This window comes from Arctopsyche grandis, chromosome 5 (genome assembly GCF_051622035.1).
Source record: "Arctopsyche grandis isolate Sample6627 chromosome 5, ASM5162203v2, whole genome shotgun sequence".
Classification (NCBI taxonomy): Eukaryota; Metazoa; Arthropoda; class Insecta; order Trichoptera; family Hydropsychidae; genus Arctopsyche; species Arctopsyche grandis.
In genome coordinates, this window is record NC_135359.1 from 8,344,293 (window position 1) to 8,358,500 (window position 14,208).

Below are 14,208 nucleotides of genomic sequence, written 5' to 3' on the forward strand. Positions count from 1 at the left end.
GGTTCATCGATAGAGGTATGTCTGTATGGTCGTACTGATATGAACGAAGACCAAATTACACGTGATATTTAATGACAGCTGTCAATGGGGTTCAAAGTTTGCTGTTGTTATAAAGTCGTAATTTAAAAATGGGTCCTCTGATAAATTATAGTACACGTATTTTCAAATCAATTAATTTATACAAAAATACTCTATTTAAAAATAAATGTATGTTTTATTGCACTTCAAATATTGTAATCGGTGACATATCTAAAGATTATGAAGACCCTAAATGTATTCAATATGTTCCTAGAAAATATGGTATGCGAATTTAAATATTGTAATTACATTATACGATGAAAATATAAAGTATTTAAATATTTTATTTCTTTATTACAGTTGTAATAAATAATGACGAATTACAATTATCGCAAGTTCAGTTAGGACACTTGCGCTGGATGCTACAGAAGGACAAATTAGGACAAGATATGTTCCTTATCGGTCCACCTGGTTCTAATAGGTATGTAAACACTCATACCAAACATATATTGTTAAATTGAAATAAATTTTCAAATGGCTTTTCTGTTGTAGGAGAAAACTGGTTATGCAATTTTTGGAATTAACACAACGCGAAATAGAATACGTAGCACTCTCTCGAGACACTACTGAATCTGATTTGAAACAGCGCCGTGAAATACAAGGCTCTACAGCTAAATACTTTGACCAAGTAAGAGTGCAAATGTAAGAACGTAATGTAAATTATTATCTTACATTATATTAATTTATTTGAAAATTTAGGGAGCAGTTCGTGCTGCAATCGAAGGCAGGATTTTAATCTTAGAAGGCATTGAAAAGGCCGAACGTAATGTTCTTCCGGTGTTGAATAATCTTTTAGAAAACAGAGAAATGCATTTGGAAGACGGAAGATTTTTAATTCCGGCAAGCAGATACGATAAATTATTAAAGGTAAATATTTTAAATCGCATATTTATAGTAAAAATAAAAAGCTTATAAATATATGTTGATTGCATTATTATGTATTTCAGGAACATGGTGAAAGTAATATAAAAAAATGGGGACTCGAACCAGTTCATGATCAATTTAGAGTAATAGCTTTAGGATTACCTGTGCCTCGTTATCCTGGCAACGCACTGGACCCACCGCTTCGTTCTCGATTTCAAGCTAGACATATAATGCCACCTTCACATGCGGTAATATATATTTTTTTAATATTAAAAAGCAACACCATTTAAAAACACAATTTCATTATATGATTTCAAAATAAAATACATACATATATAATTTTATGGTTTATAAATGATAGAAAGAAATTAAGAAGCGGAATCCAGATAATTGGGAAAAGAAAAAAAAAAGATAGGAAATAATTCACATTTGATTATTATTTTACCCTGTATTTCATATTTTCAATATATAAACTTACTATACAATTTTTTTTATGGAAAGACCACTTATATTACTTTCGTTATCTATGGAGCTCTCGGCTTTTTTGGGTAATGATGGTATAAAAATATGCAATTTTTTCCTCGCCACGTATGTATTACAACTGCTTTCAAAAATCTGCTTTTTAATTATATTAATGTAATCATGTTCAAAAGCAAATGTTTCTTTAATTTTGCACTTTGATTGTAGTTCACTTTCATCATCGTCTGAATTACATTCAGTGTCATCTATTATTTCCGAATTTAAATCGTCGTCTTCGCTAAAATTCTTCGGCACTTCTTCGTTTTGTTTTTTGCCGCTATTTTTATATAAAACCTGAACTTCACTTTCAAACTTACACAAGGGGTCATCCGTCACATATTTAAATACTTTGGTGTCATTTATTTTCCGGCCCGAATTTGTCTTTTGAATGTCATAATTATAATCGTTGTCTTTAAATTCAATATCGGTCTTCATCAATTTGAATTCATTATGTGACACTTTAACTTCAGGTACACTGTGCCGTATTTTAGATAATCTAGATTCCCCAATGTATTTCACAGTCGCTTGTCCTGCCAAATCTAACCATTGTAAAACTCGCTCTGATAGGGGGTTCGGCTCTAAATGCCCACTTTTTTGAATATGAGAATAGTTCGACTTTAAGTTTCTATTTACAGAAATAGAGTTCGGAGAATTTCGAATTGGGATAATTTTTTGAAAGTTTACGGCACTATCATAGTCGGCTAGGCTGGACGATTGTGGCGATTCGTCAGACATTCTTCTATGCTTCTCTTTTTTGTTATGATTCTTTTTCAAGACATCTTTTTCTGATAGGATAGCATGTCGGTGGCCTTTGATCCAAACTGTTTTTATTGTTAACGGCCTTTGAGATGTTTCCCAGTATACCAACATCTTAACAATACCTGAAACAATAACAAAAAAAAACATTATTTTCTCATATTAAATATTGATGGCTTGGTGCAAAGATATTGTATGTCCATTTTTGAATTTGTATCGAATTTTAAGTTTGTAGACGCTAGAATAATTCAGGTTTTTCCTTTCTACGCAACTTATGTGGTATACATAAATTACTTAAACTTAAAATTCGATACAAATTCAATATCTGTACACCAAGCCATCGATATATTGAGTTCAATAATTGTGAAAAATTAAAGACTGAAAATTAAAAAAAAATACGTATACATATAAAAATACGTAAACAGGTTCAATGAAAAGTATATTTTTCTAAAATATTTAAAAATGGCTTGATTCTGCCTCTCTTCTATATGCACTAATTACAGATTTTACGTTAGTTACTTATGGGCATGATAATAAATTAATTTTTTGTTCAAATTCACCAAAATATGACAAAAAATTGAAATGAAAGCTATATTGTGTCAGTAGAAATAAATGTGTAAGTAGTGGTTACACTGTCTATTTTGTGACATAACTAAATAAATTATTATTCAATATTCCTTTTACAGAATCGAAGTATCATTGCTAAAATATTGCTAATATATTTTTATTTTTTAAAACACATTTATTATTCTTTCGAGCAATTCGGGTTAGAGCAAATTGTAGGTTTTGCAGAATCAATGATGTTATAATAATCACATGTACAATTTTTATGCATATTTATTTTTTATGTTTTAAAACCATATACTAACATTAAAAATGTTCCACTTTTCACTGTTTGAAAAAAATTTTTACGTATTATATTTCTTGCACGGTAATAAGAGCACCTGCATATATTCTCAAAATCAGGAAAAAATACAATATTATACACGAAAATACACCGAAATAAACGTCTCGAATATAGAAAACGGGAACATCCCCGCACGACTGTGCCCGATTGAATGAACTCTATGTCGTATCCACCCCCTCTATTTATATCCACTCGTTTACAGCCCCTACCAAACTTCCGTCCACTATGAAAGGACTTCAAAGCCCCACACGCATGCTCTGCTATATATATTTGCACAAGTATTTTCGATTTACTATTTCAAAAACTTCTTGAGTCATCTTCGGTTCGCAGATGATATAGTTTCAATAGCTCGCGATCCAGCTGACTTTCTTAACAGACTGACACGGCTGGACAGGGAAGGTAGGATTAAAAATTAAAGTAGACAAGACTAAACTAATGTTCAATAGTTATTGCATGCCGCATAGCATTTCATTAGATGATAAAATAGTAGAAGAAGTAAATAATAATTTATATTTTGGTAAAATATTTGACATGTTCGGTAGTAAAGAAGAAGAAATAAAGAGATGCATGAAATTAGGATGGAGTGCATTTGAACGAATGATTGTTGTTTTTAAATCAAAAATGCCACTCTGTCTGAAGATAAAGATCTTCGATCAATGTGATTTGCCAGTGATAACGTATAGATGAGAAACTTGAACATTGAACGCCAAAATGACACACAAAGTACAATGCACCCAAAGAAGTATAGAATGCTGTATGCTCGGCATAACGAGAAAAGATAGGAAGTGGAACACGTGTGTGAGAAGTATGACAAAGGCAATGGGCAGGCCACATGGCTAGAAGAATGGACGAAAGGTGGACAAAATAAATGCTGGAATGGTACCCGAGAGAATGCAAAAAGGTAAAAGGAAGACCGCAGGGAAGATGGGTAGACGAAATTAGGAAAATTTGTGGAATGAGATGGATGAGAGTGCGCAAAACAGAAACGAGTGGAAGCGTGTTGGAGAGGCCTTCATCCAGTAGTGGATGGTGAGCGGCTATAAAGGATGATGATGAATGTTATGCCATAGGTGTTTAAATATGATACCGGGCATATAGGCACCGTGACTGATTCGAATAAAGCGCAATCTGAGAGTCCAATTTTCGACCACTTTTTCGAGCAGCTGGCGCCGTATATCGGCAATAATGCGGCGAAGGCTTCCAAGTCGTCCATCGTCTCTGGTTTATCGGTTAAGGATAAAAAGAAGACCGCAGGGAAGATGGGTAGACGAAATTAGGAAAATGTGTGGATGACAGCTGCGCAAAACAGAGACGAACGGAAGCATGTTGGAGAGGCCATCATCCAGCAGTGGATAGCGATTGGCTGTAGATGATTTTGAAAACTATTTCAATCAATACCACAATTGTCTCTTTGTTTAATTCTAAGCAGGTATGTAGAAGTGAGTTAGCATTCGAGTATCAACTTTGGACATTTAGTGAACATTAATAGTGTGGCATCCTACAAGTGCCACGGGACAAAAACGCTTTTGTTATTCGATTGCGTGCTAAACAAACATTACCCTTTACGAAAATAATTAGCGCAGCAGAAGTTCCGTGCACCGTAATGGATTAAATGCGCCTGTTATCAGCGGCCATCTTAAATGCTTCATTTCAATTCTAGAGTTCCAATTTAACTTTAGAAAATTGTTGATCGATCGCCGCCAACGTTTATCCAAACACGTTGACGAAACACCAAAATAAAACCGAAAAAGAAAGTTCTATAATGTCGAAAACCTGATTTAATGTTCTGCGTCGTCGCAACAAACTAAACGTCTTTTAACGAACAAAACTTTTTCAATCTTATTCATCACAATGGAAAATGACTTAATGTCGCTATTTTCATTATAATTTAATACTCGTACTATGTTTTATGAGTTTGCCTTTTTGTAGTCAGGGAGTAGCTGGTACTATATATATACTACATATTTCAGTACCTTGACTGAATTGTACGTATAATATATCATTTTTTTTAACAAATGCTTGTTTCTTTTGATTAATCTGACAAGATTGATCTCCAACTAGTTTGGGAATCGCTGATCGGTGTAAGCAACGCAATTTATCACGTGTAGTTTGGGCGCGTGTCCGAAAACAGTCAACCCTTTGTGAGACTGCTTGTTTCCTCGTTAAACAAAATCCAATTCCATTAAGGGGACGTCGTCGGCCTCTCGACTACTGCACCCGAAACTGGGTTACATTTAAAGCGATATTTTATCGAAACAGACTGAATAAAAAAAGTAGTAAAAAAGTGCGAGGTGTCGGTTCTTCTATTTTCCATGAGGTTTTTTTTAGACATGGGTTTTGCGTATTATACAGCGCATTCTGTAAATTAAAATAAGTTCACATCATTAGAACCAACGCTGTCTGTATATGTATGCTCTTTTGAACGAATTCTTAAAAAAATCCTTTTCAGTATATTTTCATGAAAAATACCGGTCAAATTTTTTCTCACAATCATAAAGCAACTGTCCCCAGAATTATATAGCGAATGAAGGGAAATATATATCTATATTTATCCAACTATGTACAAGGCAGAACAATTAACACGAAATTAGCCAGCAGTGTGGCTCAGTGGTAACGTGTATGTTATTGGTGTTACCAAGTGATTATTGGGTTCGAGCTCGCTATACTACTGGTCAGACTTGAGTGTTTGTGAGTCCAAGTCGATCGTTTCTTATCATAGTTTGCCAATTTTATCTGATCATTGTTTATTTATTTATTTAAAACGTTTTACGTTATTTATTTATTTAAAACGTTTATTTATTTATTTAAAACGTTTATTTAGTTGAAACGGTTCCTTAAAAATTGGTAAAAAATCATCCTCCCTGCTATCACAAATCTTCTGTATTAATCTAAAATTTGTAAAAAATTATGCACAAGTCTAAAATCCATAGATGTCTCAATTTATTAATTAATTAATTATTAATTTCGTGTTCTTCAGCTTCTCGAAATACAGTGATTTATGTAATAAAAATGCTGCATTGTTTGTAATTAATTGTCCAGGAAGGCGCATTGGGGTCTTAAAAATAGATATGTTAAGTACGCAGCGGATTGAGCGAATTGCACTTAGACCAACGGATATCTGTTATCGGGTTAACTAAGTGCATGCACTTACTTCCAAGGATTATAAATGGAAGTGCATTTAGGCTAAACAATGACCGGTATTAGTTATTTCTCAGAATCGGTACGGGGAGACCCAATGTCGTGGAAACACATATCCGAATACGTGACTATACAACAGGTAAACAGATTAGGCGTCCTGAGAGATCTACCCTTTATAAGGCGGTACGTAGGCGATATCATGTCATTCTGGACGGAGCACTGGCAATGCGTGTATCTCCTGAATCATCAATAAATGCTGTGATACGACTGTTGGCCTTTTACTTGGATCCTCCACCCACCCCTACGCAACAGATAAATAAAAATTCCAAATATTACGTCAAATAAAACAGGCAAATTCTAAAAAGATGACCGATCTAAATTCGATATTTCTTATGATCTCTTCAAATATGACTCGTATTTTGACAACTCGCCGATATATAAAATCGATTATTCGATTTTTTGCATAACATGTGACAGACTAATCCATCAAAGAGTACTATATAACTAAAAATCAAGAATGATAGAAATCTCTTTTTATGCGGATCTGTTTTATTTAATGAAAAATCTCAAAAAGAAAAAAAAAAGTTATTACCATAACGTTGCACCTTTATTTATTTGTTTACATACGTTACGTGCAGAATCCGGTGTTTCCCGCGGTATGTTGCAAGGTGACGTTGTCATGTTTCCGTGTCAGAGTTGAGGAAGGTGGAAGGTTAAGCCCTACCGGCCTTGTTTTGTGCAAACTCGGGCCGCGGCCAGTACAATGTGGCCCAAACTATGTGAGATCAGGCGTTCCTGAACGATATCCCCACACTTTATTATCAAGACTTAAATAACACTTTCTTAACGAGTATTTTTTATGCCGTATCCCGTGGAACGCATCTATCGCATAAAAGTAATGTATTTTCATATAGTTAATTCGAAACCATCATCTGAACAGCTAGTATCTGGTCCATTGTTATACAAAAAGTGACATTTTTTTACTTAAACTTAAGAAATAATGTAGATCTAAACTTGAGAATAAAAGTTGGCTCGAATTTTTTTATAGGCGACATTGTCTATGTCATATGGGCAATTATAAAGATCATCTGAATCCCCATTTAATCTGAATTATCCTCCGTGGAAATAATAGTTCGAGAGATATCATGTCTTGTAGGGTTCGGTGATTATTCCGCACAAAGCGATCTCGCACACGTTACTAAAATCTCGATTACCAAACATCTGCCATCCGAAAATTCCATCCATCGAGAGCTACCCTGCGCGAACTATCATACTAACGAGAACTTGAGTGTCATATATTCCGTATTCCTGATTTTTGTGGCGACGATTGTCGTGTGCGCCATCGCAACTTAAATAAATAATCCGTTTACCGTCTAGTAGACATACATCAGTCATTTAGCCACGGAAATAAGTCGATATATAAGTAGACGGCTAGATCTTTATACTTAAGCTAATATTTATGTTCAAACCACATGTATGTATTTACATAAATCTATCTATATGTACTGTTAAACTTGTGTGCTCAAACACAGCACGTGTGCAAATCTACATAAGATTCGCTCACATGCTAAACAAGAGTCGTTTTCCGGTGTACGATACATCAAACATTCGTGCTTCGAATCATATACAGTAGCAGACGACACAATTATTCAAAAATACTTTAAAAACATTTGACAGCAATTGCTTTGTTTTCCTGCCGAGAATAATATACAACTGGTATGGTTATCGTGAAATAAAAACGTACGTCACGAAACACGGAGGACTGACTGTCTTTGGCTGTTTTATTGCTATAGTTCTGTGTACGTGTTCAGTTTTGTCACTGGAGCTGTCTCCACAGTCGCTCGATACGGTCGCGTGTCATCCGACTTTCTGCATCACGCAATTGTATTTTTTTCCATTTCGTGTATTTTCACATTTGCACTCATCCTTCGTGTGACGTCTCCTTTTGTTCGACTGTCACAGGCGAATCCCAAACTATCCCCGCATATAATATTACTGTGCGTTGCAAAGGGGTTTCTGGCATGGTATACAAAATTGACGGGGAACACGAGCGAATGTGTGACTAAGATGGCGTATCAGTATCAAAATGACAACCGTTATCAATGTTGTACAAATGTCTGTTTGCAATGCTAGGCAAACGAATAACTTTTCAAGGACTAGGTTGAGCTGAATATATATATTATACGTAGGTCCACTTAGTGAACGTTACACGCTGCATCATAGGTAGCCTACCCGAAAACTATATTTGAACTAAGACGTCGATGATCCCACTTCTGACACCAGTGAAGTGGGATCATCCCACTAGAAGAATGAGCTCGGGCTTAACGAATGTCTACTATACGGTGTTCTTAATTGAAAATTTACTTATAAATGGGCGAGTAAGTTCACAAAAGTTCAATATTTTAGTGCGTTTGTGCAATAGTGTTTGATGGGATAAACCTTTCACAAGCGAAACTTTTAGCCTACAAGAATCTAGTATTACTTGACTTCTGAATACTATTTGTATGGGGTAAGACTAGGGTTGGAGTACAGTCACCACTGATCGTCTAATTAACGAGCAAACACGGCTAGTAAAATATATAAGGGTAACAAACTGTGACTCGTGGCAAACTATCGGCCGTATTAGTAGGTACAGCTCACGCGACCCACTCCATTACTATTATACAACGCTTAACTTTGCGACACATCTTAAGACTAGACTATGTATCGGTACAGAGTAGACGAAATACCTGACCTAATGTTTCGGGAACGTAACTTACGCAAATCGGTGACACAATAAACTTTGTTACGTATGAGACGGAACACGATTGTGGATCGCACGAATGCACCCAAGTACCGACAACAAGTTGTATAAGTATGTTATTCGATTGTTAACTGCAGATTTACATTTGCTTAAATCGATTTTTAAGTTCTTGCTAGAAGAGCTGCCGTCTTGTCACTTGTGAGAGTGGAAGTTCCTCAGTCAAGGGTTTTTACTATGATTCCCACACGCTTACTTTTCCTCTCACTCTTCACAGATGAACACAGTTCACTTCTACTTCGAGATGTATTATGGCATCTATGTAGCTATGTATGTACATCAGTGGCGGACGGTGGGTGTTAATACCGGGTGTGCTGTGTATGCCGTAGGGCATAGGGTATAAAATTAGCAATTAAAAAAAAATACTCGTTTTGCATTACAAAAATGTTTAATTTATTAGTTATTTATACATAAGTTCAATGCGACGTTTCTGAGACATAAACTTTTCAATCACGTCTGCATAGAATGTGTCTTTCTGTTTTAATTCCACCAATAACTTTTTTTCTATTGAAATTAAGCTAAGGCCACATAATCTATCTTGACCTTGCGTACCTCTATAGCAAGTTTTTATTCTTTTCAGCGCCGAAAAAGAACGTTCTGCTGAAGCTGTACTGCTTGGTATCGTTAATATTAATTCTCCCAGCTTAAACACCTCTTTAAAACCAGATTCGAGGTTATTTTTTGTCATGAATTGTATTAATTCATGAACAGGTTTCTCTGAAAATTCAGAGCTGGAATATAGCACAATGAGTTCGTTTTTCAATCGAATATAATCAAACAGTGATCCATAAAAATCTTTTAATTTATTAATTAAAACATTTGGAAAATTTTCTTTATATTCGTCATATTTATCATTACAAAGAAGGTGAAAATATTCTAATTTGGAAAGTGAAGAATATCTACATTCGACTTGTGCGATTATGCTATCAACTATTTTGAAATATAATTGACGAAATGAAGTTTTATCTTCTACTTCTGAATAATTTTTTAATCTTTGTGGCCTACGATCATGATCATCATTTTTTTCATTTAAATAATTATTCCATAACATTTCAAAATTATTATCCCTTTCGTATTTCAGTTGCTGTAAAACATCATTAATTTTTTTACAACAATATAAAACGTCCGAAGATTTAGATTGAAGAATGTTATACAAAACATCAGTTATTCCAAACAGTTTTGAAAAAAATTGAAGAAGTTTAATTGTTTGAAAATCCTCTAAAAAGCCTAAAAACCCTCGTGCTTTTATAACAGTATCTGTGTCCCATAATTCACAATTTTCTATAACATGTCGAAAAAAATCTGTAAATTGACTTCTGTATTGTTGTACTGTGCTACTTAAACGAGATGTAAAATTCCACCTTGTGGGTGAATACTCTTTTGGAAGATTTTGAAAAGTATGTAGACAATCCATTTAAAGTTTGAAAAAATGATTTACTTTCTTTAATATCAGAAAGACCTTGCTGCAATACTAAATTCAATACATGAGCATAACAGTGTGTAAAAAGAGCAAAAGGATAAGCATTGAGGACTTTGGATTGCAAACCATTTACGTGTCCACTCATTACACTTGCTCCATCATAAGTCTGTCCAACCAATTTGTCTTGAATTTTAAATTCTTCAACTATGTTCACCACGTGACGGAATAGACCATTAGATGTTTTATCAGCACTAACGTCTGTAAAACTAATAAACCGTTCATGTACATTGCCTTTACATACAAAACGTAAAACTGTTGAGAGCTGTGATTTTGTCATTATATCTGAAGTTTCATCGAGAATAATAGCAACAAAACTTGCTGACTCTACTTCATTTTTTATATGAACTTTAATAACATGAGCGATTGCTTCGATTATGTAATTTTGTATACTTGGAGAAGTACCACGAAAGGTAGTAGCAGTATTTAAATGAGTATCTAAAACAGAATCATATTCTCGAAGAGCATTTAGATATTCAATGTAATTGCCTTTGTTTACGGAATTACATGACTCGTCGTGACCTCGCAGGGACAGTTCTTGTTTTCCTAGATAGATTATTGCGTTAATAATTCGTTTTAAAACATCTCTATTTTTATTTACTTGTTCATTATGTCGACTTATTTCGGCTTTACGTTGACTGTCAATTAATACGTCGATTCGTTGTTTGCCAAACATTTGTATGGAAAGAAATGATTGAACGTGTGCCTGCGATCCTTTGTGTTTCTTCAGTGCTGCTGTCAAATGGTTGAGATCAGCAAATCCTTCTTTGTTCCACACATTAATATCTTTGGAGAACAATAAACATGGCCAGCAGAAAAGTTTGGATCGAATTTCACAGCCTGTAATCCATTCGAATTTTTTATAATTTGAAACGCAAAAATGTCTAGTGTAAACTTTTGTTTTTTCTTTATGCAAACTGGATAAATTTGGAAGAGACGGACACGGTTTCCCATCTTTAATTATTTTTAATTTTATCTCAAAACTTCTATTTGAAAACGGAATAGTTAAAATGTCTTGAACACTGTTAGCCATTATTAGTTATTAGAGGTATGACTGAGATACGAATGACCATAAAAATACGAATGTGCGAAAAAGTACGAGAGCACGTGTCGCATCGCATTCGGTCAATTGCCGAGTGGTGCGGTGCGGTGCGTGGTGCTCTGAAGTCGTAGCACACCGTACGTCTTAATATCGCGAACAAACCTATACAAGCGAATATCCGCCTGCACACTCCAACCAAACCCACCAATTTGCTGCACGGCATAGGTATTCTCTCGTCGCGGCGCACAAACTACATACACACATCACACAACACGCTGCAGACTGCACACCACACCATACACCACACCATACATTTAGCGCACGCGGTAAATACACCATACACATCAATGCCTGTTTATACAACAACACATTATTTTGTATTAAAATACTACTTTATGTGGTCTTTGGTTTTCACGGGTGTGCGCCGCACACCTAGCACACACCCAATATACGCCACTGATGTACATACATATGTACATATATCCACTAAAAATTGTACAGCTTAATTTTTATAGTTTTAAGTGTTGATCTCCTCTATTTTCGTTCTTATCAAGTATCAACCCTCGTATTAAAATCTAATCTTTATATGTATGTATGTATGTATGTGCATATATTCAACTTTCCTTACTTTTTTCCATCCGAGCTCTCGCTTCATCTATCTTCCAAATAATCAAAATTTCGCTACATTTGACATTTTATTTCTTATGTCCAACACCATGGTCATGGTTCTCACAAATACTTTCTATAATGCCACAATCAGTGGCGTAGCGTGAATTCCACGCGCGAATTTCAGTGACTTGCGCGAGATCGCTTTTTGCGGAATAATCCGTTTACCATTTCCTTACAGCAACATAACGTTCCAAAATAATAATTCATACCTTTTCGACGTTGTGTTTTAAAAAATTAGTTACTAAGAAATTACAGAACAAGTTAGTGATCAAAAAATCCCTCAAGTTTCGGCGTCCCCCCCCTCGCATTACTGGGTCTGCGGGCGTTGTCGAACGACTTTTTTGGTTTTCACTATTTCGCGGATTTTTCTGTTTTTCATTTTTTTCCACGGTGCACCGGTTAAGAGGGCTGTACACCCGAAACCTTAATTTTTTTGCTGTTCCTTTCTTCGATATATGTATATATTGAGTGAATGCGACAATACATATCAATATATACATATATTGAGTGAATGCGACAGTTGCGCTTCGACCAGATAATACGTATTTTAAATCGACAAAATCGAGGTTTCGTATTCTCCCATTTGCTCCTCCAAAACTGGACCATTTTAAAAAAAATTTCATCATCGGTATGAGAAAGATATTTTCTGTGCAACTATTCGCGTATTTTTACTTTATGTACGTAGTAACAATAGATGAAGTTTTGTGATCATGCGAAAATTCGAACTCGAGATTTTGACTGATTCGAACTTAGAATCGATCACTGATCACGTTTTCATGATCTAGAAAAAATGTGTGTGTGTGTGTGTCTGTATGTGTGTCTGTGTGTGTGTGTGTGTATTTTGGGGATATTTTAAACACCGTTAGTCTTATCGAACTGAAACTTAGTATCGATTACTGAAATTATTATCGACACGCCGTAAATTTTTTTCAAATTTTTAAGTTGACCGGAAATGGTACCTCCCCTTATAGGTGTCCTCTTTTTTTTAAGTTTTTGAATTCAAATTTCTCCCAAACCACTAACTGAATCAGACTGAATTTTTTTTAAATATAATAGAAATAATAATTTTTATAATTTAATATTTTTTAAATATTTCTATCTGAACCGGAAGTAGTACTTTTACTCTAGAGAATCGAGGTTTTTTATGTTTTTCTCAAAAACTTTTTGGTTTATTGAACTGAAATTTCATATCTAGAAGTTTAAGCTTAATAACAAGTTATTTATAAAATTTAGTAAGCATCTGTCAACCGGAAGTGGCAGTTTACTCTTGTTCGATTTTTCTTCCATTATTTTTTTCGACCCCTTAGACATGTGTGTTCGTCACAAAAAAATTCAAGTATAATTCTTGTAGCAATGTGATGAAAATAAAAAAAAACTATTAAATTTTATAAACCGGAAGTGGGATTTTTTTCTCTTAGAAAGGATGAAAATGTTGTGCCCACTACTCTGTCCACATCCCTGAACGTATTAAGCTGAGAATTAATATTTATATCCTTTATGTGCTAACTTAGATCTGTTAGGGTTTTGGTCAGAATTCGTAAACCGGGAGTAGTATTTTTTTTTTAAAACAATATTTCATTATTTTATTTTGACCTTTAAAATTATTTTTATTTTCTTGATATTTAATGAGTATGATACTGATAGTGATATTTAGTAATAAAAAAAATTTGAACAAAATCAGACAACCGGAAGTAGAACTTTTGTTTTGTGCAAGTTTCCATACATTTGCGCTCAATTTGTATTGCTATCATAGTCATCAGTTCAATATCGAATTTTTTTTTAAATCGACCGTTAATTAAGCACGCTGGACTCTTTTCGTGGGTGTAAAAAAGAGGCGATTTTATAGATGTTTGGCGGCTCCTGGCCCCTATAAAAAATAACTAATCAAAAAAATAAAACGATAGATGCATCCCAATGGTGGATATCCATAGCATATTAAAAAATAATTTCTCTAGTGC

General features: G+C 34.5%; 2 protein-coding genes across 2 annotated transcripts in view; one reads left to right on the forward strand and one right to left on the reverse strand.

The window, feature by feature from the left end:
- The window catches only part of c12.2 (von Willebrand factor A domain-containing protein c12.2), a 24,711-nt gene continuing 10,503 nt past the window's right edge, over positions 1-14,208 (forward strand). Inside the window, exons 1-5 of the mRNA XM_077430355.1 lie at positions 1-300; positions 379-499; positions 571-706; positions 778-945; positions 1,026-1,190. Coding sequence (XP_077286481.1) covers positions 129-300; positions 379-499; positions 571-706; positions 778-945; positions 1,026-1,190 — 762 coding nt within the window. The 5' untranslated portion in view covers positions 1-128. The remainder of the gene's footprint in view (positions 301-378; positions 500-570; positions 707-777; positions 946-1,025; positions 1,191-14,208) is intronic.
- On the reverse strand, positions 1,420-4,851 carry LOC143911968 (uncharacterized). Its single transcript, XM_077431072.1, has one exon. The coding sequence runs from the start codon at positions 2,365-2,367 to the stop codon at positions 1,420-1,422; it is 948 nt and encodes a 315-aa protein (XP_077287198.1). The 5' UTR covers positions 2,368-4,851.

Excerpts from the sequence above, each read along its gene's own strand:
- LOC143911968 (XM_077431072.1), bottom strand. The coding sequence starts at position 2,367 with ATGTTTTTTTTTGTTATTGTTTCAGGTATTGTTAAGATGTTGGTATAC.